A 26,869-nucleotide genomic window follows, 5' to 3' on the forward strand; every position below is an offset into this window, starting at 1 on the left:
TAAACAACTCTTCGAATCTTAAGACGACAAAGATTCCCAATTAAAAGGCGGTAAACCAAACTTTACCCTTTGTAGCAATTCAATGAACAATGAACAATGATGAAAGTAAATTTAAGTCTCAGAATCCTTTGGATTGGCCCAAAAAAATTATCTGTCTCTGGCCTATTGGTCTCTCCAAGTCTCAGTCTCCCAAAACATTTCGAGTTGGGCTGGTGGATTTTATATCTGTCCAACTTGTGGAGGGGCTAACTTAAGCCCATACTATCTTCACTACCCAATTGGCCTGGGCTTGTTCATTCCAATTGAGTTATAAGAATAGGTAGTTAATTGTATTTAGGTCCTATGCTTCTTCCATAGTTCCATTGAAAAGCCATGGTGGGCTTTTATTGTCCACTGTCCAATCAAGCCCAATTAGAGATCCCAGCAACATCCTATGTGCCTATAAAAGTTATAGCAAGTAGTAACTAGCGACTATTCAGCAAAAAGAAGGAAAAAAAAAAGTATTAGTAACTAGTAATTATACCATGATTTTCCTTATTGACTGCAATGGATTGAGATCATCGTTCCAAATATAAAATTAATTTCATGGGACAGAAGAATCTATTTGGCTGCACATCTGAAGAGAATTTTGGCTATTATCTTAACCGACCAGAGTTACACTTTCTCCTTTGTAACAAAAAATCAATAATGTCCTACAAGGCTTTTATTATATTATCCCTTGACTAGAATCTACCAATGGCATGGGAAAGAGAAACTGTTTGCTTTCCAGAAACCCTTGAAGAAGTTATCCTTTTTGGCTTTTCATTAAACAAAGTGCAAAAGAAGAATCAATTTTGCCAAGATAACTCTCCATGTATTCTTCTTTGATCAACTAATTCTTTTCCTGGATTCCATAAATACAAAGGAGAAAAAAAAGTTATTCCTTGCCTAACTTCTAATATTCATTTAAATTGAAAAATGACCATTTGAAAATGGACAAGGCAGCAAAGCAATCAAGTAAATAAAGAATCTTTACCAAAACATTCCATTAGATCCATTGCAATGACTAATCTGCCCTTCCAAATTTCTGAATTGCAGTTGTCCCTAGGCAATCAATGTTGACAAATTAACTAGAGTAAAAACTAGGCATAAAAAGGTTTTTATTTTTATATGTTATTAATGAGTGAGTTTTTGGCTAAGGAAAGGGGGTTGGATTGATTTAAACAAGTAACTTCTGTTACATGAGGCATGATCATTGAGGACTCGAACCAACTGTACTGCTTTCTGACTCTCCCTTGTGTGTGTGTTTCTAAAAGAATACTAAAATCATGATCTGATTGCATTTGCTGCCCCCTTACAAATTGGTCTAACTTATAATGACATTAGTTTGACAATCTTTTATGGTTTTACTAGTTTAACCATGTGATCCTTTGCCATGAGCAGTACTACATGCACAATATTTTTCACAACAAATTTCTTGCCACCTCAATGGTTGTGAAAAATTGGAGAGGGGGGTGGGGGGTGGAATTTGTGACTCTAGACTAGAGTCTAGAGACTTATTGGTTTGGCATATCAATTTGTAAATCAGAGAATAATTAGTTAAATTAAGGGGGGACACTTTGGGAAACCATGTGTACTATGAAAATAAGTAGAGGCCAAGCAAACTATAAAATTATTGAAACCATCATTTCCAGCATAGAACCTTAGGAAGAGATATATATATATATATATAGATAACCATATTCCCCAACAGAGAACCTCAAGAAAGGATATATAATCACAATCTCTCTCTCTCTCTCTGTGGGGTTATAGTTATAATCCAAGAAGCCATGGACATCCCAGATAAGCTTCTGCAGTACAGATATCATTTAACCATAGCAGCCATTGTTCCATTAGTTCTTTCCTTACTATTGTATGCAGCTCCTCGGCTTCTCACCATCCTGGCCTACTTTTGGCCTCTCTTTGCATCTACAGCTGTTTTGTTGATGGCATTAATAGCCTTTGGTGGTCTATCCCAGTTTTCGAATGAAGCTCATGGTGAAAAAGCAGGCGCAGGAATTCTAGATTATGTCGGAGGACAGCCAGAACATAGTTAAGAGCCTCAATATCATGCGTAAACTTATGAGGTTCAGATATAGATTTAGTATCCATTGATCAATGACCTCATTTTCTCTGTAACATTGTCTGCAAGAAAAGAAATTTCAAATTCCCACCTTGTTTTCCCCCCCTAAATCTTAAAGTAACTTGGATGACAGTGACAATGTAAATTCTGGTAATAATAAATGAAAGACAGTTTGGTTCTCTATGTACATGACCAACTTTTATGGCCTGAGAAATTTACTTTGTGACACCATTTCTTTTATCATTTTTGTTGTATACTTTTAATGGATTGATTGGGTTGTTGTGATGGGCTCCTAGTTTTGAGAAGAACTTAATATAGGAATTAAATCATAGGAAGAATTCTGGTGGGCAAGAAGTTGGTGTCTCAAGTTTCAATCATTGATCTCAAAAAATTGTCCTTTGAGACTGCGAATCAATGTCAGGGCAATTGCCTAAGGCCCCCAAGTCCCAAAATTTTAGAAAAGAACCAACCGGGTAGTTTCAAATGAATTACAAAAATAATGTGGCACATCCTTTTAACCAAAAAAACAAAAAATTTTGGTAAATCCTATTAAACATTGGTTCTAAACAAAATCATTGACCAAAAAACAAACAGATAAACTACAAATCCGGTCTAAGAGATTAACCACGAAACAATCACAAATCAAAACCCTAAAAATTTTACCTTTCTCTCTAGTCTCTGCTCTCCGCCTCTCTCTAGTCTCCAGTCTCCAGCTGGACCGCCTCAGCCTCTCTCTGATTCTCTGCTCTCCGCCACTCTCAAGTCTCAACTGCTCACCTCACCGTATCAGGTTTTGAGGTTCAGGAATCAGGTATAAAATTATAATAAATATTTGGGCCATTTTAGTATTTGTTAAGAACTTAAGATAACTTTGCTTATTTGGGCCCTCCCTGTCCCTGGCTGGTTTTGTAACTTTGTTTATCACTTATCAGTTTATCATTATGGCTGCCTGGACTGGGCGTTAAGTTTGGGCCTTCAAGTTTTTTTTTTTTTTTTTTTTTTTTTGGTTATAGATAGGATTTGTTTTGTGTTTTTTTTTTTTTTTTTGGATGGGTCTTATTAATAAGTCTTGTGTCAGTATTACGGCTGTGCTTAAATTTTTGTTATACTTGTGCTTATTTTTTTTTTTTTTTTTAATTTATGTAGGTTGAGATTGCTAAAAACTTGTTATTGCTCAGTGAAACTACAACAATATTTTTTATATAAATCAAGTTCTATTTCTCATTTGTTCTACACTTGAAAGTTAGTTTTTATTTTAGTCTTTATAAATATATTGTTTGATTAGAAATGTCTATTAGAAAATATGCATCTGGATATGAAAAACTTAAAAAAAGAAAAAAAAAAAGAAAAATTAATTGAGTCTCAAAAAGGATCAATGAATAAATTTGTTATTAGTAATAAACAAAATATAACACAAAATTTAGATGAAAATATCACAAATGAGTAAGAAATTCACCAAAATAATTTAGAAGAAAATTATGTTCAATTTTGCAGTACAAAAAATCTTCATAATGAACTTCAAAATAATTTAGAAGAAAATGAAAATAATGATGAAAAATATAATATAAAAATATTAAATAAACATTAATTTAATTAATATATAAATATAAAAAATACCCCATTTTTAGTTCTCACCTTATGCCCCAAAATGTCTAGGGCTGCCCCTGTTTCCCTCTCATCCTCTCTCTACCTCAACCCACGTCACACTGTGCTCCATGGCTGACCACCAAGCTCTCCTTCTAAACCTCCATGGCTGACCACCAAGCTCTCCTTCTAAACCTCCATGGCCGAAGCTTTTCAAGCTCATTACCTCCAACCACGCACCATTGTCGAAATCTAGCCAAAATCAAATCACAACCATCACCACGGCCAAAAGCCAGCCAAAATCAAATCGCAACAAAAACCCAGAAGCCCACTAAATCACAAATCAAATCACGCCTATCGTAATCAAAGCACAAAACCCACAAAACAACCAAAATCACAAAATAAAAACACTAAAAGTGAACCCACCGTTAAAATAATATATATTGGTTTTGTTATTATATTTTAGAAGAAGAATCATCTTGTTGAACTAATTTTAGATCCAAATTAATCAAACACATACTACAAGCAAGAATGATAGACTGAAAGCAAAAAAAAAAAAAAAAAATGGTATTTCCTAGAAAAGTGTTTTAAAAAAATAGAAAGGGTAAGCAGAATATAAAAACTATTTGTTTCATAATCTCAAATAAATAAATAACCAAAAATTACACACCATAATCCGGTGAAGTCTCGTGAGCCACAATTTCACCTAAAAGGATCGTCTAAGTTGAGAGGAAGAGATTTTCATAGTCTTTAGCTCGGCAGCACAATCTTCGATTTTCTTTATTGACGTGGCTTTCGCTCACTCCTCTCCTGTTAGCCTAGGCGACATATAAAGAGAAATAAAAAGAAGAAGAACAAAACATCACGTAAAAAAGAAGAAAAGAAAAATGGTAAGAGAAGAAAGACGGACTGAGATCAGGTGCACTGTCGTAGATATTTTTTTTTACATTTTTTACTCCTTTTTTTTAACTTTTTAACTCCCTTTTAATATATTTTATTTAATGGTTGAGATTGACAGTTATTTTTTCAACTTTTAATCTCAGTCATTAATTACAATTGCATCAGAATAATTCACCTGAATCTGAAAAAGACAAAGAGACCTACACATACACATACACATACACATACATATACATATACACATACACATACACATAAATAAGCACGTATAAACACATATACATACACATAAACATATATAAATATAAGCACGCATAAACATATACACATATACATATATAAGCACACATACACATACATATACACATACAAATACACATAAACATACATACATATACACATAAATATACATATATATAAACATAAACACATATACATAAACACGTATAAACTCACATAAATATAAACATACACACACATAAATTTAAATATAAACATAAACACACATAAAAACTCGATTTAGCACACCAAAATAACTAACGAAATTATTTGAGGATTGGTGTTAGTTTGCAATTTTTCCAATCTATATGAAGGTTTAATTTTTCTCAGTCTGTATGTGTGTTTATATCTATGTATGTTTATGTTAATGTGTGTGTGTTTATGTGTATGTGTGTTTATATTTGTTTGTTTTTGTTTATATTTGTTTATGCGTGTTTATGTGTATGTATGTTTATATTTATTTGTTTTGTGTATGTTTGTTTGTGTTTGTGTTCATGTATGTTTATGTGTATGTGTGTTTATATTTATAAATATAAACATACACACATACATAAACATAAATGAATATAAACATAAACATAAACACACATGCACATACACATACACATACATAAATATACACACATACATAAACATAAATGAATATAAACATAAACATAAACACACATGTACATACACATAAACATACACATACACACACATAAATATACACATACACATACACACTCATACACATACAAATACATAAACACACATACACATACACATATATTTTTAGTTCTCACCTTAGACCGTAAAATTTCTAGGGCCGCCCCTGATCAATGTTTCCTTATAGATCAAGTTCTTATGAGTTGTTTCATGATGAAATGAGTTTACTGATTGCCTTAAGATATCTTAAGTTTCTATTATGCATACATTGTACATATGATATGCTTCAAGAGAACTTGCATTCCTACTAGTTTGGTTACCTTGTCTATTACTCTGGAAGTTCCCCTTCTCTAATAATGATCATTGGGTAAAAGCATGAAAGTGCTTTATCCTATGCCTGTCTTTAAGCAAACCACTTCTGTAATACAAAGTCGCAAATGCCAAAGAAAAGACTTGAGCACTAACCTAACACCTAAGATGCATAGATACGAGTATGGTAATATAATATTTCTTGAAAATCTTAAGGTATGATATGTAGCAGATATACAAATTAATTACTTATTAAATATATTTTTTATATATTGTTATGCATTTACTTTTCATATATTGTTAAGCATATATTAATTTAAGAGCAATAATGGATAATAAAGTGAATTTATGGTCATTAAATGATGGTTTATAGTACAAACCAAGATCCAAAAGAGTAAATAATAGATAACTTCTATCTTTTCTCTAAAAAAAAAAAATAAAGATAATAAGTGTTCTAAATTGAAACCAATATATAAAAAATATAAATAAAAATTCTTACAAGTTTGTGCTATTGCTCTTTATCGGGGTTGGGTTACAATGATATCCAAGCAATATCACAGGCATATCCTAGACGTATTGGCACTTTTGTTTTGTTTTTTTTTGTTGTTTTTTTTTTTTAACACAACTAGGCATGTATCTTAGAGGTATCTAGTACAATACTTGTACAATATGTATCATATATGGATACATTAGCAAAAATATAGTATCCATGCATCCTAACACACACCTCCCTATTGGAGAGAGAGAGAGATATATATATATATATATATATTATATTATATTTAAGAAAAAGTGTACTAAGTCATATATAAAGTGAGAAACCATGTAATACCTACAAAGTTCCATGGGATGCAAAACTCATGGATAATCGAGAGAAAAGTTTAAAGACTTAATTTTTCAAGGTTTTCTCAACTATCTTATCATAGAAATAACTAGATAGTACCAAGTGAGTTACAAGGTTCTTGGTTATAAATGCATGACTTAATGAGTTGAGTAATAAATGATTAATGATATAATATCGAGATGAATTTGATGTATGCCTAATGAGTATGCATGGAATGAAATCAAGGTGGGATTGATGATATATTAGTGTAATACAATAAGGGTAAACTTAGATATATACAATATCTTAGATGTAGTATAATGTACATTAGGTTTCTCAATTGAATTCAAATACTTGGGAATTAGCGCATGTTTAGCAATTTTTTAGTGATGCATTCATGCAAGATTACTAATCTTTTGGGCTCAGCCCAACGCAAATGATGCCCATAAAAAATGAAAATTTTGAATGGTATGCTTGTTATTTCCTTGAGTTTCCACAATAATGGTTCTGTAAATTCTGTCGGTTCACTGAGTTCTTTTTAATAGATTTTGATTTCTTTTTTTTCTCCTTCCTTTCTTTACAGAATTGCAATAGTACCAGTCGACCATCTTACAGTTCTTTAGCGCTTAGCGTTTTGATTGTTGTTGAATTTCCATAAGTCAGTTAACATATGAAGTTTAAAGCAGTCTAATCTTCCACCAGATTTATCATCTTGCGGTTGTGGCCAAAATATGTACTAGTTTTGTCACCAATTCAGTCATTCCTTCTCTAGCAAAGGTACATTTGCACTTAGCTTTCAAATATAGCCACAAAATAAAAGATCTCAACATCTTCAATAGTTATTATACCTTCTACAAAGGGGTTGAGTTATCAACTTTAACAGGATGGTGTTAGTCAGATCTGAACTTAGGATGACTGAGATGACATAAGATCAGATGCTGTCAAAGCTCCGGATTGATCAGCATCAAGTCTCTTAAATGTTTCTATCACAACTGAAACATCCTCATGGCTAATCTTCCCCATTTCCTCAAGCTTATATATGACAAATTCTGCAACACTGATAACAGAAACCAACAAGACACACATAAGAATCATAGGGAAAACTCAACCAATTAATGAAAACATCATTTACAAGATCATAAAATTTTACATAGAAGGGAATAGGCATGTGTGGTGAAAGAAAGAACCTAAAGTTACTGCTAGTTATTTTCTCTTCCTCTAGGTTTAATGTGTTCAGCACTACACAAATGACTCTCACCTAACAGCCTTATCGTGATCAAGATCTGCTGCCTCAAGATCCGAGGGTGTCAAATTTCGTTTAAGAACCCATTTCACGAATGAGCTTTGCCTTCTTTCAGTATATAGTTCAGCAAGGTAGAGAAAGAACTGAGCTAAGCAAATGGTACTGCTCAATATCCAGAAAATAGCAAAAATACGACCCCGTTTAGTTGAGAAGCTCTCATCCCCATAACCCAGAGTGGTGATGGTTGAACAGACACAATAGAATGCATCCATAAAATTGAATTCTTCAACTACAAATAAGAAGACAGTTCCAACTATTATAAGAACAAAAAGAAGGATCCCAGCCATGATAAACTTATATTTAACTTTGTGAGTTTCAACCTCCTTAAGAATCTCAGTCGGACCCTTTTTGCGCATGTAAATGGTTCTAGCTAGAAGGATTTCCTGTTTTTCTACTATATAATCTGCAGCCTGACTAAGAATCAGCCCCACAAGAACCATGCCTGTGAAGACATAAATAGTTGCAAGTAGTTTTGCCAGCATGCTATTTGGCACAAGGTCCCCATATCCAACAGTAGTCATTGTAACAACACAAAAGTAAATGGAATCAAGAATTCCATTTATTTTTTGACCCTTGATCTGATGCCTGATGAGGAAGAAACAAATGGTGCCTCCACCTAGGTAAGCACCCAACCACATGAACACTTGCTTGAAATTAAATTGTGGTTTCACAGGTATGGATTCAGGATGTAAAGGAGATTCAACTCCATTTTCTTCAGGGCGATTGGTCTCAGCTAAAGAAGCAGTACTACCACGTTGTTGTCTTCTTCTTTGGAGGTCATTCGTCTCCTTATGATGATCTCTAAACTCTGAAAGCAATGATTCATTAGCATCATTACAAGCCATCAGAAAACTAAAGTAAGGTTCATCTGACTGGGAAACCTGCAGAACACAATTGTAAAAGGAGCTGAAATTAGCCATGTGACATAATGTGTCTGAACTCTAACCTTACATAAAATCATTGAGCATAAGTCATTTTACATTAATTTCTAGTGGTCAGTAGTTAATAACTATAATCATCATTGCTTGCCAAAAATCAATGGATTTAATGTACAAAACTTTTCACTTCCCTAGTAGCTCCTAAACAGTGAGACTAATTTCTTCCATATGTACTGATGAGAATGAATTATTTTGTTTCTGTACAATTTGCATTGCCATATTCATTGCTAAGCACTTAACTGGAATTCAAGCATTAAAAAAGCAATCATGCTTCTGCCCATTCAATAGCGGTTTGGCAAATTTTTTCCTTGTAAGTGACCCCATGCGCAGGGGCGGAGCCAGAAATTTTGGTATGGGGGGGCCAAGTTATAATGCTAATATATTAGTTAAGACAAATCTCTACACACACATGTATATAAATTAATTTACTAAGAGAATTTATCATTTTCTAAATTTTAATGAGTATATAAAAGTCATGTATTTCTTCTATTATACATGTACAAAAATTTATCATTTTCTAAATAGTTTAATTTGTTAAATCTCTTAAATTATATGATTTTAATATAATTTATTTTTCTTTTAAGAGCACCATTGAAATAACTCATAATTTGGGGGGGCCAACTTCAATTTTTACATGCTACATTTTTTAAAATGTAAATAATATACATACTATAAATTAATTTTTTAAAATTTTGGGGGGGCCTTGGCCCCCCCACCTTTGTGTGTGGCTCCGCCACTGCCCATGCGATTTCAGCATATAAAATGCACTTGCAGTTAACAATTGCACTTGTTACCATCTCCAAGAGGAATGGTCAAGTACTCAAAGAGCTCAAGACACCTTAGGAGAAAAAAAAACTAATAACATTTACATTTGAATTGAAATTAAGGTAAACATGGTTAGAAGGTTAGCCAACTTGTTCCAAAGGAAATCAAGGAAAACAAACATTATTTATCCTAGTTTTATCATTAATTATCTATTTGAAACACAAAGGCCCTGGCTTTTAACTGAATATCCATTATAACTGAATCAAACAACATGCAATTCTTACCATCATATTGGATCCTAACATGTATGACAAATCAACTTTCTCTCGTTAGATATGCAATCAAATAAAATGGCTTCTCAGAAACTATAAATTTGTTTTGAAAAATTAGAAGAAAAAAAAGTTAATAGAAGAAAGAATGAATATGAATTAATATGCTTTTAGAATATTATATTTCTTAAACTCATAAAAATAAAATGTTATATGTGAAGAAGATAGGCAAACTTAAGCACCATACCAATATGAACATTCACACAAAGAAAGAGAAAAAGGAAAAAGAAATTAGATGAATTAATGTTTATGGAAAGATAGAAACAGAACCCAGAGGGTATTGAAAATTGGAGATTTTGTCTTACACGAGAAAGCCGTTATTGCAAATCAATTGCTCAATTTGAAAGTGATGTTCCTGTAATTTTGCATGACCCACAGAGAACTCAGAAACATAGGACCCGAAAGAACTGTCATATCCCAGGAAAGTAGTATCAAAGTGATAAAAAAAGAAAAAGGAACCAAGATTCACTCTGATGCTTCCAACTGGCCAGTTTCTCACCACTAATAAGAACCAAACATGGACTTTGACCTCCAACTGTTAAGACCCATATGGCCAATGTCACATACCAGAAAGCATGCTCTAATCTTCTTCTGTTTTTATCTTTTAAAAATATAAAAATAGTATGCTATAATCTAGAATGCCATAAAAGCTAACAAGTAACAATTACTTAAGGCCCATATGGCTAATGTCACATCCAGAAAGCATGCTCTAATCTTCTTCTGTTTTTATCTTTTAATAATATAAAAATAGTATGCTATAATCTAGAATGCCATAAAAGCTAACAAGTAACAATTACTTGAAACTAGGAGCTAATTTTTTATTTTATTTTATTAGTTTTAAGTGGTTATATCAACTTTGTTAAATTATTCTATTTATTGTCCATGAGATAGTTTGAAAATAGCATGAAGATAGTTTGAAATCCCATGAATCAGTAGTGTGGTCGATAAAACTTGAAATCTTCTAGTTTACTTGGAATATTCTAGTTTACTGTATATCTTTCAAGTTTATTAAACATTTAAACCCACTACTCACTATTCCAAAATGAACACTAATATTTAATTCTTAATTCAACCCAAAAAGTTGAATGATCACTATTCAGTTGAAAATGGTTTTTTTGGTTTCCTATAGTGTATTCTCAAAACTTTCAACCAAAGACTAATCACTGTTCGAGACGGGTGGACCCTAATGAGATAAATCGCTGACCCAGGGCCAATCCCAATTAAGAAACACACATACACACATGAACATGCCAACTATGATAAAATGTTTGCATTATCTTGTTTTACGGCTACAATTACATACACTATTTGAATAGGAACTTACTAGTAACTAATGGAACGAATAATACAAGTATAAATATGATTTGTATTTTCGTAGGGTTGACATGGATAGTTCTAAACAAAATGTGAAATCTATGACCCTTATTTGGTCTTTTTAGGTCAAAGTCAACTCGTTATGATTTGTAATTTTTTCACATGCAAAATAAAAATAAAATTGAAACTTTTTAATATTGACTTTATCTCATTTTCAACACAAAAAACCAAAGAACAAATAAACAAAAACACTCGTAGAAGGAGTAAATTTTAGTGTTACTAGTTCAACTATTAGCTGGATCATTGGGTCACTAGTTCAACTAGTAGGTTATCGATCAAATTATAAGGTTAAATAAATTTTTTTATTTTACAATAAAAATATATAAATATAAGTTTGAGAATCGAAACATAAATATGTAAATTGAAAAAAGAAAAAGAAAAAAGAAGCATATGCCTAAATTAAACTAGCCATCATAATTCAAAATCAAGGTTCATAATAACAGAGTAGTCTTTTGATAGGATGATAATCTTAGTGGTAGATAGATCGATAGATAAGAACTTTTTTAAAAATTCTTTAGGTTTTGTTATCTCAAAATTTTTTTTTTTTTTTAGCTTTTTTCCTCTTTAAATTACCTTACTTAATATCTTTTTATTGGATATGAATTTTAACAAATTCACCGTTAGATTACTTCTTCTTCTTCTATTCCCATGCTTGCAAAATTTCTTGGAAATTAAAGATCAATAACTATGTCATCAATAAATTGTTTAAATTGCAAGTTTTTGTAATTTAAAATTGTGCATAAAACATAAGGTTATAAATCATATAGTAAATAACATCCGATTGAGACAAAAGTTGACATATGTATTAAAAGTGTAAAGAACATACAACTTAATAGTTAGCATTTTAAAATATGCAGTAATACATATTTTATTGAGTAAGGTTGTATTTTTATACTACAACAAATTTTGTAGATAAATTTTGTCCTTATCATATTATAACATATTAAGCAGTAAAACAAGTCAATAAAGTGGATCTATATATGTAAGTTTACAAATTTCACAAACTCAATCGGGTGATAAAAACTCATTTCGGTTACACGGGCCACTTCAAACCCACCGGGTTTGATTGAGTTTAACAGGGTCTTGTGCATAAATGATCCATTTAAACACCTAGACCAATCTTAGTGCCAGGTCACCGGGTTTTCAGTCCGACCAGCTGGGTAGGTCCATGTTTAACAACTATGACCCAAGCCCAATCTGTGGTCTTAATGACTCATTTCTCTTTGCAGGCCCAATAAAAAGAAAAGGGTCCGGCTCTACGTACTACACACTGTGAGAGTTGGAGTTGGACTTCAATTCAGTTTCAGTTTTTTTTTGTCAGAGACTCTGAGTAGAGGGAAAATCCAGAAGTAGAACTGTAGAAGCACTCGACCTGGGGAAGAAAGAAGAAGAAAAACAAGGGCTTAAGCACTTCCCCTCCCTCTCTCACTGGTACAACACTTACCAAGTTTTCTTACACTAACTCATGCTTCAATTACACATTTACTTTGTTTGCTTCTTTCTCTGTATATTTTCAAACCCTTTGCAGCTTAAAACCCATATTTCTCATGCCATTTGTAGTTCATAAATCTTAGCGTTTCTGGGTATTAGCTCTTTACTTTGTTCTAGTAAAAAGAACCCATTTTTGTTTTCCCTTTTAATTTTCTGTTTCTTAGACCATTTGTTGAATTTGTACTACAAGCTAGCTTTTGGGGCTTTGAGTAGCTTTAATTGAAGTTTATGCTTTAATAGTATTAAGTTTGTAGTCTGTTGTATATACTATGCTAGCAAGAATAGACCTTTTATGTTTTATCTTTTGGTTTTCTGTTTCTAATGCCATTTTTGAATTTGTACTGCCAGCTAGCTTTTGGGGCTTTGGGTAACCATAATTGAACTGTATACTTTAGTCCAAGTGTAAGTAATGACATCATTACCGTCGAAAAATATATGGATACGGCGGCAACAGTGCCCATGTGGGGATTGGAAATGTTATGTTTCATATGAGGGTGATGCTGAAGAAACATCCATAGCATCTCAATTGGTAAAGAATGATATGGTGCCATCGGAATCTATGGTTGCTCCTTATGTTGGAATGGTGTTTAAGAGTGATGATGACGCGTTTGAGTATTATGGCAATTTTGCTAGAAAGAATGGATTTTCAATTAGGAAAGAGAGATCAAGACTTAGCCCGCAATTGGGTATTTATAAACGCGACTTTGTTTGTTATCGTTCTGGATTTGCGCCTGCAAAGAAAAAGCCTACCGGGGAGCACCATAGGGATAGGAAATCGGTGAGATGTGGATGTGATGCAAAAATGTATTTATCGAAAGAGATAGTTGAAGGTGTTTCTCAGTGGTTTGTTGTACAGTTCAGTAATGTTCATAACCATGAACTTTTGGAAGATGACCAAGTACGCCTCCTTCCAGCTTATCGTAAAATTCACGAGGCAGATCAAGAGCGCATACTGTTACTTTCTAAAGCTGGGTTTCCTATTCATCGTATAGTGAAGGTGCTGGAGTTGGAAAAGGGGATTCAAGGTGGGCATTTACCATTTTTGGAGAGGGATGTCAGAAATTTTGTTCAGAACCGTAAGAAGGTTGTTCAAGAAAATGATGCTTTGCTCACTGAAAAAAGGGAAAATGATACGCTGGAACTGCTGGAGGCATGCAAGGCCACAAAAGAAACAGATGAAGACTTTGTTTATGATTTTTCTGTGGATGAGAATGATAAGGTTGAAAATATTGCTTGGTCCTATGGTGACTCAGTTCATGCATACACCATGTTTGGTGATGTGGTTTATTTTGACACCACTTATCGATCGATCACATATGGAATGCTTTTTGGAGCATGGCTTGGCATTGACAACCATGGTAGAACCATATTCTTTGGTTGTGTCCTGTTACAGGATGAAACATCCCGTTCCTTCTCATGGGCTTTACAGGTTTACTGCTAATATCCTTTATAATGGTTTTAGTTATGTATTCATATATCTTCCCTTGCAATAATTATTTCCCACCTTGAATACAGACTTTTGTCCGTTTCATGAGAGGAAGATGTCCACAAACAATTCTAACTGATTTGGACCCTGGGCTTATAGATGCCATAAGAAGTGAGCTACCAAACACTAAACATGTCACTTCTATATGGAATATTATCTCCAAACTACCAAGTTGGTTATCTCTTCTGCTTGGATCTCGCTATGCAGAATTTAAATCTGAGTTTGATGTGTTATATCATGTGGATACTGTGGATGAATTTGATCTTCGATGGAATCAAATGCTTTCCATGTTTGGACTTGGTTCAGACAAACACATTGCTTTACTCTTTTCTTTCCGGGCATCTTGGGCACTATCCTATATGAGAGGTTACTTTCTTGCTCGAATGGCAACGACAGCATATTCAAAGTCTGTAGATTCATTCTTGAAAGGGGTTTTTAGTGCACAAACATGTTTGCGTAGCTTTTTTGAGCAGGTATATTAGTTAAAAGTTATTTTCCCTATTCTCCTTGCATTTATGTTTTCCCTGTAGTCCATGCACTGATATTGCTTCTCTTGCTTGAACTCTTTCAGGTTGGTATTTCTGCTAACTTTCAAAATCATGCACATGTAGCAATGCAGTATATGCGTATAAAAACATGCATACCCATTGAAGATCATGCACGAAGCATTCTTACGCCTTTTGCCTTCAATGCTTTACAAAATGAGTTGGTGATGACCATGCAGTATGCAACATCTGAGATGGCTAATGGATCATATATTGTACGCCACTTCAAGAAGATGGATGGAGAGCATCTTGTCATATGGATACCAGAAGATGAACAGATCCATTGTTCCTGTAAGGAATTTGAGTCTTCAGGAATTTTGTGCAGACATGCTCTTAAGATACTTATAGTAAAAAACTACTTTCATCTTCCTGATAAATATTTTCTGAGTAGATGGCGCCGAGAAAGTTCACCAGTTATTTATGAAGATAATTGTACTCAAAATGGTGAGGATGAATGGTTTCAAGAATATCATTGCCTTACTGAAACTCTATTCTCAGAATCATCTATTACAAAGGAGCGTTCTGATTATGTTCGTATTGAACTCACTAAAGAGCTCACAAGGCTCCTTAATGAGGTCAGAAACCTCCCAGAGATTGATGGAGTTGCTATGGATTTGACACTTTCCCCGACTTGTTGATTTGAAGTGAAGGGTTCTATGCATGCTAGCAAATGCAGCTTTATTTTCATCTAATGGAGAGCAAAGAAAGGTGAAAGAAAGTATGAGCAAAAGTTGAAGAAGGTGAAAAAGGGGGGACAAAATGTTAATGGACTCTCATTGACAACTTTCAATTAGAAGAGGTAACATTTTGAGAAGGGTTAACCAGAAGTGTATATTACAATATTTATTGTTGTTCAATAGCCAGCTGTGACTGTGGCTTCCTGGATGAATAATTAGGCTGAAAGAATGCAGATGGGGTCAATAGATATACCTAGGAAGGTGTACTTTGTAACATGTCACAATGTTCTTTTAGTAATGAAGCAGAAGCATAGTTTCTATCTTATACTGTTCTTAACTTGGAACAGGTGCATTTCAATAAGTGTTTGCTTGATTTATTAAGGCGTAAGAATGATTTTTCGTTGATACTGCAGCCATGCTGTCTTTTGCTCAACATACTTTTGACGTAAAAGTATCCCTTATGACAAATAAATTGGTCGTGATGGCACAACCTACTCCAAAGCATCTATATATATATATATACCTTGACTCATGTCTTGCCATCCAAGCCTCGTATTGTATTTCTTACACATCATGTATTGGGCATACCAATGAGGTTTTATCCAGAAGCTTATTTAACCATCTATTTTAGTTTCAAACATCTAATACTTTTTTTTATGCTGTAAAAAGTAGCTGCTTGTAAATGTTACGACTCCGTTATCCTCTAAATTGGTGATGTCATTAATTAGTTTATGATTATGCTGTTTAAACCTATGTTGATGAACTGTGTATTAAATGAATGTGAGAACATGTTGATCTAAATTCTCTTTTACTTAAATATATAACAGCATATATGCCTAAGTTTCCTTGTAAATTGGATTCATGACTAAAATTATCACCACAATATCTCATCTTTACACCTGTCCTTGTAACACGACAACAACGACGCCTTAGACCCAAAATGCTGGTATCTGCTACATATCCATGAGACAATGACAGATTAATTTGAATCAACCATATGTATTCTTTCTTCCATTCTATCCTATCCAAAATCATACTCTATGTACCTTAATTAACATGTCCCTTTTTATTACTTCTGCTAATATTATTTTAGGCCTTTTTCTACCTCTTTTTGTTCCCTCAACTTAAATCCACTTTTTTCTCTTTGGTCCATCAATTGCTCTCCTTTGCAATATCATATAGTTTCTCAACACCTTTAAAACATAACATAATGGATTCAACTTGGACGTATAAGAATAACATGAAGGGTTCAATTCCGAAGTCTCTTGTATCCTTGGATATTGCCAATAACTAATTAGATTTTACAGCAACTAAGGTACGTAGCAGCAAAAAAAAAAGGTATCCTGTTTCCTTGGATACTCTAGTCCTTGATGCTTACCTTAACTTTTTCTTCTTCTTTTTTCCCTACTATTGACTAATTATAGCTTCATCTGGTGCTCTTGTATTATTTGCAATGGTTATATAATCTTCAAGATGCAGGTTACCCAGTAATAAAATAATTATGTTCTGTTGTCTACGAATGGAGTGATAGTCCTTTGTTTGAGGATACTGTGAGTGAAGTTATATCCAACAGACTTTTTATCATTGAATGTACTTGCCCTCATCTGTTGAACATCCAGAACAGTAGTACATACTATTGAACAATTTTTTATCTCTAGTGGACCTCTCAATAGGATTCGAACCCAGATGAAGTTTTGGCCATCTATCAGAGAAAAAAGAATGAATGGATCTTGTAGGATTCCCAAGAAATTCTTCGATTTCTTCCAGCCATGCATAAAAGAATCTTAAAATGATTGGTTTATAGATTCATGTTGGAAATTTACAGTCCAGAGTCCATACACAACTGCTAATGGTTTGAATGATAAAGTTTCTCATGTCTGGATGATGTATTTGTTAAAGATATCGGGTTTATGTTGATGTAAGTATGTAATGGCCCAAGAAACCCAATTATGTTGTAAGCCCATCTAGGGCTAACCCTAGCTTCTAGTCTCTGAACCTTGTTAAGGATTCACTGTAATTATTGGCTTGAGTATACACTAAAGATATAGCCACTAAGGCTTTATCATGTGGATATAGGTTGTTGGTCAAACTATGTAATCCCTCGTTTTCTTCTCTCTTTTTTGCTTCCACTTCTCTATATTATTTTATTCTCATCTTTAACAATTATTGTTTCTGGAGCAGTTGGACCAAGTGGTAAATTTCCTTGTTTGAGGCACTACCTGCAATGTTAGGGTGATGCATCTTAATTGATCCTTCCAAGTTGGTTTCAATTTAAGAGATAATGGGTGTAAATTTTCACTTATTAGACTGGTAGATGTATAATTAGGTGAGATGTTTGAAAGAGAGTTTCCATTATTTGTTGATAAATTTTCACAATTGAACGCATGATTGAGGTTCTCATTGAGGGAGAAATTATCTCATCCATTAGATATATGTATCCTCCCTCTCACAATGCGTAGGTCCCACATGATCGTAGGGCCCGCATTGTAAGAGGGAGGATGCATGAGATAATTATTGTCCTTAAGGAGTGCTTTAATTAGTTTTCTGCTGTCTCAGTCTTTTAATAGTATATGTCTCTGCAAGGATCACAAATTGATAGGGTAGGTTAGTATGCACAATATATGTGAAGTTACCAATGCCATTAATTTGATCTAATTTGTCCAATGGTTGACTTTTCTACTTACCTGAAATGATTTTTGAGGCTCTACTTAATTCAAATGACTTCAGGTTGGATGATCTGGATCCACATTCACTACCCTCATTTAGATAAGGACAGTAACATTGTACTGATCTTCATACCATCCAAACCCCTTGTTTCTTCCATAAAAAAATTGTGTTCTCTTAAAATGGTTGTTGAGCTGCACCATACTAGAGTCATTGACAATTATTTAGCACCAAAATTTTTGTCCCGACTTGCAGGCAGATAAATCTGGTCTTCTCCATGTTGCAATGATGCTCATCAATCTGGGCTCCTTCCAGATCTCTCTTCCATAAATGAATGGCAGTGGCAGGTAACAATTTTATTGATTCACTAAACTTGAATCTTAACTCAATAGAGGGTCTCCTTTTGGAGAAGCCCTGTCCATGATATTTGTTATTAAATATAAATTTTAAAAGAATGAAAATGATAGTTGCCAATTTCTAGCCACATGAGTGTAGACATATGAATGGTCGGTTTGTACAATATAGGACATGACAAAAATGACAAATATCAATTTGCCAAGAAAGATATTTGTCAAGAAAATATCAACCCTCAATTATAAGTGCTCCTATGTGAAATTTTGTCCTGTGACCTTTTCATGAAATGGCTAATTGATATTTGCTTTTTGGAACCATCTTAATCACCTAGGCGGACCTACAGCTTTTTTTTGTGGAGGGATGGGCTTGACCTGGGGTTCATGTCTGGTTGCACCTTTATGAATCCTAAAAGTTACGAATGTGTGTCTGTATTAGTGGTCTAATTTGGATGTATTTGGGAGCAAGGAATTGGAGGCTTGTGGAAAGTTAGTCGGAAGGAAATGCAACGATGTGGTTTCTTTTATTTGTCTAATGGGGGTGCATTAAACGAGAGACTATATGCTTAAAAGTTAAAAGCTGATTAAAGGTATTCTTTTCTTTTTCTTTTGTTCTTTATCCTTAAGAAAGTTATGTAGGAGTTGAAATCTGAGTATTCTTTTATTGGTTTCAATAGAATAATTTCTATGGAATGTCCTTTACTCTTTACTTTGGAGAGAGAATAAAAATTTTATGTTAACCCACATATTCACCTTGGGGAAAAGAGGTGGATTTATCTCTTTGATAACGCTTGTTTCAAAAGTTTAAGTTGTTACAATATAATGATCCTAATTATTTTACTATTATTCTAATGCTAAAAAGTTTCCAAAATGCTTAAAAAACAGCACTGTAATAAAAAAATAAAAAAATTATAGAGCAGTAGTCAATTAATCAAAAAAAAAAAAATGACAATTACTTTTGCGCCCCTTGAATTTGGTATTAAGATTCTCCCAATTTGTTTTTGAAATGGAGTAATTTGAAACAGAGAAGGATCATTTCACGGAAACAGTTTTTGCATTAAGAATACTCTGGTTTTTTATGGAAGGATAGGAACTATTTATGGTAAATATTTAGTTTTTTTGTGAATCTAAATGTATAATAGTTAAAGGTGCAATCATATAAACCTTCTTTGAAAGATAGACAGTAAAGTAGTTCTACTGTCAATCTTTTCTCCCACCTCTAATTTGATAATTAGAGGAAAAGAAATTTAAACATTAAATGTCTTTGTTAGAAATACTAAGAGGTGCTAGTTAAGCTACAAAAATCTTGGCATTTCTCTAATTAGTTGTGTACAGTAGTGCATTAATAGGCACTAAGAACTCCAATGACATAAGAATGAGATGGAGGTGAGATAATGGGTCGATGAAGATTACCAATAAATAAAAAATAATTCACTACCATGACCTCATTGAGAACTTAAATGACATAAGAGTGAGATGGAGGTGAGATAATGGATCAATGATGATTAATAATAATAAAATAATAATTCACTACCATGACCTCTAGAGGTCGGGCCTTAAGCAAGTGTCTTCCACCAAAAGCAACCTTCCACCAAAAGCGACAAGTTGCGGGTTCAAATTTGGTACTCAATTTCTTCAATAAAAATTGGGGGTAGGTTACCTAATCAGCTCTCCCAGATGTTACAAAAGTGGGAGTTTTGTGCATGAGTACAACTAACATAATTTCATAAATAATTATCTATGTTATGAAAAAAAAAAAGTAAAAGAAACTCTATAAACAATTATCCTTGTTAGTGCTGTAGTATATACTTGATTTATATTTGATTTCTTCTACTATAATATGTTGAGACATGAAATTTTTAATAATATTATGAAAATTTTCCCAATATTATTCATAACTTTTGACGCATAATAAAAGTAGTGTCAATAAATAAATTCATGAGAAATTGATTGTAGTTTAGCAAAAAAAAAAAAAAAAAAAAAAAAAAAAAAAAAAGTGAAATTGATTGTACTCTAATTCGGAGGAAATTGTGAAATAAGTTGTGTTGTGAAATAAGTTGCCTCAAGGAGTGCTCCCTGTAACAATTGCTATCTCTGACACATTTGCAATACACAAATTTTCACTGCTATTAAGGCTACATCTTATTGCTCCGTATTAAAGCGGTGTCAACGATGGATATATGTGAAAGTTGTATTGTTCCGTTATATTCTTTTAAAAAGGTTAGTGTACATCCTTAATGTCTTTCTCTATTTATTTATTTATTAATTTTTTTACTTATCACATAAAAAGAGGTGATATTGATCCTATTATAACTCGTCACCTTTAAAGATGCGAAAAATATGGAAAAAAAAAAAAAAAAAAGTGTCTACTAACATTTCTCTTTGATTTAATGTATTAATATATTCTTCAGTAACTAAAAATGTCCTGCGTGGTCTTGTCGTTTCTAGTATTTTCCACAAAACTCCGGCCACGAGTCCACCAAAATATTTTATTGTCTTCAAGGGTAGGCTCAAGGCTGGACTGGGAATATCTTCCACTTCAAACTCTTTGTTTATTTATTAATTTATTATTATTTTCCTGATCCTTCAAAATCTTCTTCAAGTCATACTATTAATTTGTTGTCTTGTCTAATTAATCTCATAACCAACAAACTAGTGGTTTTTAAGTTTTTTAATTTTCATGAAATTAAAATTATTTTGCTGCTTTGCCTAATTTGGTAGTAAAAGAACAAGAAGAGAGTAGCATAATTTATTCAGACTCATGGCGTTTTACAAGCCTAAGTTACATTACAACAAAGGAGAACTTAACAAGAAGCAAAGCTCTGCATGCATACATAATATGAAAAAGGGCTTGAAAAAGAAAACCATTAGAGCTTATAGGCATCTTAAAAGAAACCAAAGCTATATGCCAATGACATTGAAAAAGGACTTTAGACATAAATAGGAGAGAACTAAGTGATTTTGAAAGTGACCAAATCATTTTGGCAGTATGATACATATCTCTCTCTCTCTCTCTATATATATATATATCAGACTGCAATTAGTTGTTGTTGAGCTCCAATCCTGATTTCTTCCTTCATTTTCCTTATGAATTCTTCAAATTTTTTGTTTAATTCATCTGTACTAGGAAATTCTTCATTTACTGCAGCTGCTGCAAGTTCTTCTTCACCATCTGTCCTCAACACAACCCCATTCTCTTCTTCCTCTATCCCTTCATCTTCTGCAGGAAAAGCTTCACTCTCTCTTTCTTCTTTCTCTGTATTTGAAGACCCATCTTCCTGTTCTTCTACTCTTTCAGCTTCAGCTACTTCTTCTCTCTTAGCTACAAGGGCAACATTCTCCAGTGATCTAATATCATTCCCAGTACATGAAGAGCTGCAAGAAACTGCGCTTTTGGCTAGAATAGCAAGTATTCCATTACAAATGAGAAACATGTACTTCCTTTCAATTGTGTGGGTGAATAGGGAGAAAAAGAATGTGGAGAAGTAGACATTGTAGAAATAAGGAAAGAAGCAGAAGCCTGAATTATAGCAAATAAACAAAGTAATTAGAGAGACTGAGAAGACAAACAGCAAAGTCCTTTTCAAGAACTGGAACTTGTTGAATTTGCAAACAGTTTGGAACTTCTGGTCCTCAATTTGCTTCATCTTTGTTTGTTCTCCTTTTTCTGTAAAGCAAAAGTTAAAGCTCTAGGTAGAGAAGAATCTTATAAGGATGGCCTTGAAAGAGGGGTTTTTGTTTGTCTTTTGGGTTCTTAAATTTGTATATATGTTGGTTGGGCATTCATGCCCCTCTCTATTTATAGGAGTTTTAAAAACTTCTACAGTTTCATGGACTATTGAATACACATAGAATGAGAGTGGGAATAAAACTTTTTACAAATTTCCATTTGCTAAAGTAGTAAGACAGTATGAAACCTTTAACATAGCTACTATTTTCTTATTAACACAGATTGATCATGTTAATGGGTCCTTTAGGATATTTATTAATTAATCATTTTAGAAAAATTTTAATAACACTATATGAAAAATATAAAAAAGTTGTCAAAAAAAAATCAATAATTTTTTTCTATTTTTCATAAAAAATATTAAAAATATATTCTAAATTTTACATACGCTAATTACAACTACTAATATAATGGTTGTAAAAACTTCTATTTCACTAGATTTTTGTTTACAAAAATACCTGCCTTTTTTTTTTTTGATAACATACATGCCTGATTGTAGGAAATGAATCGGAACTTTCTAAGCAATCATGACCATGAGACCCAAGTCAGTTAACTTTCCGCTGATATGACTCTATTGAAAGAATCAAAGGTTAAAGAAACAGAAAGATGCGTTGTAATCTTGTAGAGGATTTTCCTTGAAGGTTCTAGCGTTCAGAAAACTACACAAAACGATATACTACGTATATAACACGGTATGAAGTTAAGGGTAGATTTCATGTGTATTTCCCATGAAGGTTAATATCTGCGTACATTGTTGAAATTCATTAGTGTGTTTGGATTGAGCTTATTTTTGCTGAAACTGAAAACTGAAAACACTATAGTGAAACAATTTTTAAATGTGTGAATAGTGCTGTGGGATCTATTTTTAATAAAAAAGTTACTGAAAAGTGAAATTTGTAGGACTCATGAACAGTGCATCCATACGCTGTTCACAGTTGACTTGGTCAAATAGTGCGATTGGAACCAAAAACAAAAAAAAAAAAAAACGAAATGTGATTTTCCAAATGCAAACACGCAAAATGTACATGGACTCAATAATACAGTATTCAAGGTCATGGTCCACCTTCTAAATTAGTGACCACTACAGGGAAGCAAATTTTTTTTTTTTAAATTACTTTTTTTAATTACTAATTACTCCATATAATTTAGCCATATTAAGAACTAGTTATTAACCCGTGCGATATACAAGAATAGCTACTCAACGAGTTTCAAGAAAAAAAAAAAAAGACATTATATTTTAGTTGGAGTAGTTAGCAAAAATGCATGAAATTTATATAAAAAAAAATGATATTGAAAGAAATAGCACAAAGTTTTATTAGTTAAGTAGAAGAAAGTAATGTTGTTTTATTTATTAATTTTTTGTGGGAAGGAATAAGAGACAAAATGTTGCATCTCTATTTTAGTTTGTGTTAAATATATAGGTATATATGAGATAAGTTATAATATATATGCACAAAAAATGCCTATTAGCCGAAAATGTATCTATTGAATGAAAAAGTACTTACCAAAAGGTGTCTGTTAAATGTCATAGCCCTTTATATTAGATATACCAAAAAGTATCTACTAGCAAAAATGTGCCTATTGAATAAAAATGTATCTATTGACCAAAAATGTGCCTGCTGTGAAGTCAAGAGTAAACTTCATATGTATTTCCCAGGAAGGTCAATATTTGCAGACATTATGGAAAAATATGGACCCAATAATACATTATTCAAGGTCATGGTCCACCTTATGAATTAGTGACCACTACAGGGAAGCAATCTTTTTTTTTTAAAAAAAATTATTACTATGGTTTGTTTGGATACCGCTTATTTTGCTAAAAATTGAAAACTTATTGCTGAAAATAATAAAAAATAATAATAATTTTTGAGTTACTATTCATTCCCTCAAACACTATACATTTGCCTTAATGCACTGTTCATGTCCTATGAACAGTGCAAGAGGTGCTGGTAAAAAAAAAAAAAAAAAAAAAAAAAAGCATAAACCTAGATGCGTGAGTTTTCATCCGTATCCAAACAGATACTAATTACTCCATATAATTTAGCCATATTAAAAACTAGTTATTAACCCGTGCAATATACAAGAATAGCTATTGAATGAGTTTTTTTTTAAAAAAGATATTATTTTTTAGTTGGAGCAGTAAGCAAAAATGCATGAAATTAATATATATTGAAAAAAATAGCACAAAGTTTTATTAGTTAAACAGAAGAAAGCAATGTTGTTTTATTTAATAATTTTTTGTGGGAAAGAATAAGAGACAGAATGTTACGTCTCTAGTTTAGTTTGTGTTGTATATATAGGTATATATAAAATAGGTTGTAGTATATATGCAAAAAAAAAGCCTATTGGCCGAAAATGTGTTTATTGAATGAAAATGTGTTAATTGGCTGAAAATGTATTTATTGAATGAAAAAGTTCTCACCAAAAGGTATCTATTGAAAGGTCATAACCCTTCATATTAGATATGCCAAAAGGTGCCTATTGGCCGAAAATGTGTCTATTGAATGAAAATGTGCCTATTAACCGAAAATGTGTCTATTGAATGAAAATGTGTCTATTGACTGAAAATATGCCTATTGAATGAAAATGTACCTATTAAAAGGTCATAACCCTTCATATTGGATATACTAAAAGGTGTCTATTGACCGAAAATGTGTTTGTTGGCCGAAAATATATCTATTGAATGAAAATGTGCCTATTGACTGAAAAAGTGTCAATTGAAAAATGAAAAGTCACAATTGTTCGGTGTTTTTAAATGTATATGTGGCATTAATTTATGTAGCCATATAGCGCAATAAGGAAAGGTTAACAAAAAGTCAATCGTTTTAGTTTTATATTATACTAGTCACTAACCCGTGCAATACACGGAAATAACTATTGGATGCAACTCTAGTTTAGTTTTTTTTTTTTTTTTTTTTTTTAAACAAACCTCTCTAGTTTAGTTTGTGATGTATTTATAGGAATATATGGTTAAAAATATTGTATGGAGTGAATAGGAAACTGACTCCTAATATGTCCACTTGAAGATGTTATTAAAAGTGGTAAAAATTCTTGAGTCCACATAGGAAAGAAAATAGATAATATATGAATTTATAAACTTATGGGCTGGATATTGAGTTGGGTTTTGGCATATGCGGACTGAGTCCTCTTGTCCAAATAATAATGAATACTATGACTTTTCAATGTTTTGTAAATGTAGACACGTAGGACAGAACTATAGTTGGACTTGGGGGCAATGCCCCCGCCCCCTTCCCAATTTTTTTTTAAATTTTTTTAAGTACATACATATATGTATTAATTTTAGCAATTTTTTTCAATAAAATTGCACTTTTCCCTCTCGACAATATTATTGATCTTTTTAAAGGCTATAAAAAATTTTATTGATCTAAAATCTAAAATAAATTTAATAAGCTCAACAATAAAATTTACCGATAACAAACTTAAGTCCAAACAACACCCCAAAACAAACCCACGCAAGACAAACAAAAAATAAAATAAAATAAAAAATTTCTAAGCCAATTCTAACTGGTCTAAGTGAACACCTACACACATTTGACAACACACAAGACACCAAAAAAAAAGCTTAACTTTTTAAATTGAGAAGTGCTATGTCTACAACAATTTCACAATATTTTCACAACAAATCATATGCGGTAAGTTGTTATTAGTTCTAATTTGAATCCACAACTTAAATTTCTTTTTTGCCTACTCATAACAATCAATAATAACCTACCACTTATGATTTGTTGTGAAAATGTAGTAAAAATATTGTGAAAATAGCATTTCTCTTCTAAATAAATGCTTACTTGGACTTTCACAAAAAAAAAAAAATATATATATATATATATATACTCCATATATTTATACTTTTACCCCCTAACTCTAAGTCCTGGCTCCGTCCTAGTATCAATTTTTCTTCTATATTGCCTTTACTGTGATGTAAGGTAATTCACATTGTTATTAAATTACAAACATTATTAATGTGCCGTATCAAATTTTTTTTTTTTTTTTGAGATAGGTGTCGTGTCATATTGGTTCATTGAATGTGTTTATAAAGTCATATAAACAAATATGTGGTATAGAATCTAGTTTTGTTTATGTGATTCGTTTATAAACAATTTGATTGACAATTTGATCCGAGTAAAAATTTAAATGGTTTTGTCAATCTGTTATTAACTCTTTTGCAAGAGGAAGCAATTTCATTAAATTTTGGGCAGAATGGCTTTTATAATTTGATGAAATTGTGTTAAACACAAGACTTGATCGGTATTGTGGGGGTAACAGATCAGGGAGCCCATACTAATATATGCGTTGGGCCAAGGGCCCAGTCCAAGGAAGAACCCCTCCTCGGCCATGAAGAACCCCTCCTCGGCCATGGGAAGAACCCCTCCTCGGTCAGGTATGGCCGAGGATAAAGGGAACGGTCTACTACTGAGAGTGACACTCCGGGTCATTCCATGGAATATGATAAGTACTAAGACAGAAAAGGACAATGGAAGGAATGGAAATATCTAAGGGAAAGTTGCCATTATTGCATTAAGTGTTCTGTACCTAACAGAATCATGTTTTTCAGCCT

The 26,869-nt window shown here is 32.6% G+C and overlaps 3 protein-coding genes and 1 long non-coding RNA gene across 5 annotated transcripts; 1 reads left to right on the forward strand and 3 right to left on the reverse strand.

Annotated features, from left to right (window-relative positions):
- Positions 1 to 576: 576 nt before the first annotated feature.
- LOC126726905 (uncharacterized) lies at positions 577 to 2,947 on the reverse strand. Its single transcript, XR_007656093.1, has 3 exons — positions 2,765 to 2,947; positions 1,016 to 2,163; positions 577 to 883 (listed from the first exon to the last, which is right to left on the reverse strand). It is a non-coding gene; the product is annotated as an uncharacterized LOC126726905 (long non-coding RNA).
- Positions 2,948 to 7,530: 4,583 nt separating this feature from the next.
- On the reverse strand, positions 7,531 to 10,421 carry LOC126729168 (two-pore potassium channel 1-like). The gene is made up of 3 exons (XM_050434858.1): positions 10,285 to 10,421; positions 7,903 to 8,828; positions 7,531 to 7,701 (listed from the first exon to the last, which is right to left on the reverse strand). Exons 2-3 carry the CDS (start codon positions 8,790 to 8,792, stop codon positions 7,551 to 7,553), a joined length of 1,041 nt encoding a protein of 346 aa, XP_050290815.1. The 5' UTR covers positions 8,793 to 8,828; positions 10,285 to 10,421; the 3' UTR covers positions 7,531 to 7,550.
- A 2,215-nt stretch (positions 10,422 to 12,636) lies between these two features.
- LOC126726906 (putative protein FAR1-RELATED SEQUENCE 10) lies at positions 12,637 to 15,877 on the forward strand. 2 transcript variants are annotated; one of them, XM_050432322.1, is made up of 4 exons: positions 12,637 to 12,784; positions 13,193 to 14,273; positions 14,360 to 14,803; positions 14,902 to 15,877. In XM_050432322.1, the coding sequence occupies exons 2-4, from the start codon at positions 13,254 to 13,256 to the stop codon at positions 15,511 to 15,513; spliced, it is 2,076 nt and encodes a 691-aa protein (XP_050288279.1). In that variant the 5' UTR covers positions 12,637 to 12,784; positions 13,193 to 13,253; the 3' UTR covers positions 15,514 to 15,877. The 2 variants fall into 2 exon arrangements, with proteins under 2 accessions (XP_050288279.1, XP_050288280.1); XM_050432323.1 differs by having other exon boundaries at positions 15,055 to 15,877.
- A 5,718-nt stretch (positions 15,878 to 21,595) lies between these two features.
- Positions 21,596 to 22,213, reverse strand: LOC126728636 (uncharacterized). The gene has a single exon (XM_050434431.1). The coding sequence runs from the start codon at positions 22,211 to 22,213 to the stop codon at positions 21,596 to 21,598; it is 618 nt and encodes a 205-aa protein (XP_050290388.1).
- Between the last annotated feature and the right edge of the window lie 4,656 nt (positions 22,214 to 26,869).

Source organism: Quercus robur, chromosome 5 (genome assembly GCF_932294415.1).
Source record: "Quercus robur chromosome 5, dhQueRobu3.1, whole genome shotgun sequence".
Classification (NCBI taxonomy): Eukaryota; Viridiplantae; Streptophyta; class Magnoliopsida; order Fagales; family Fagaceae; genus Quercus; species Quercus robur.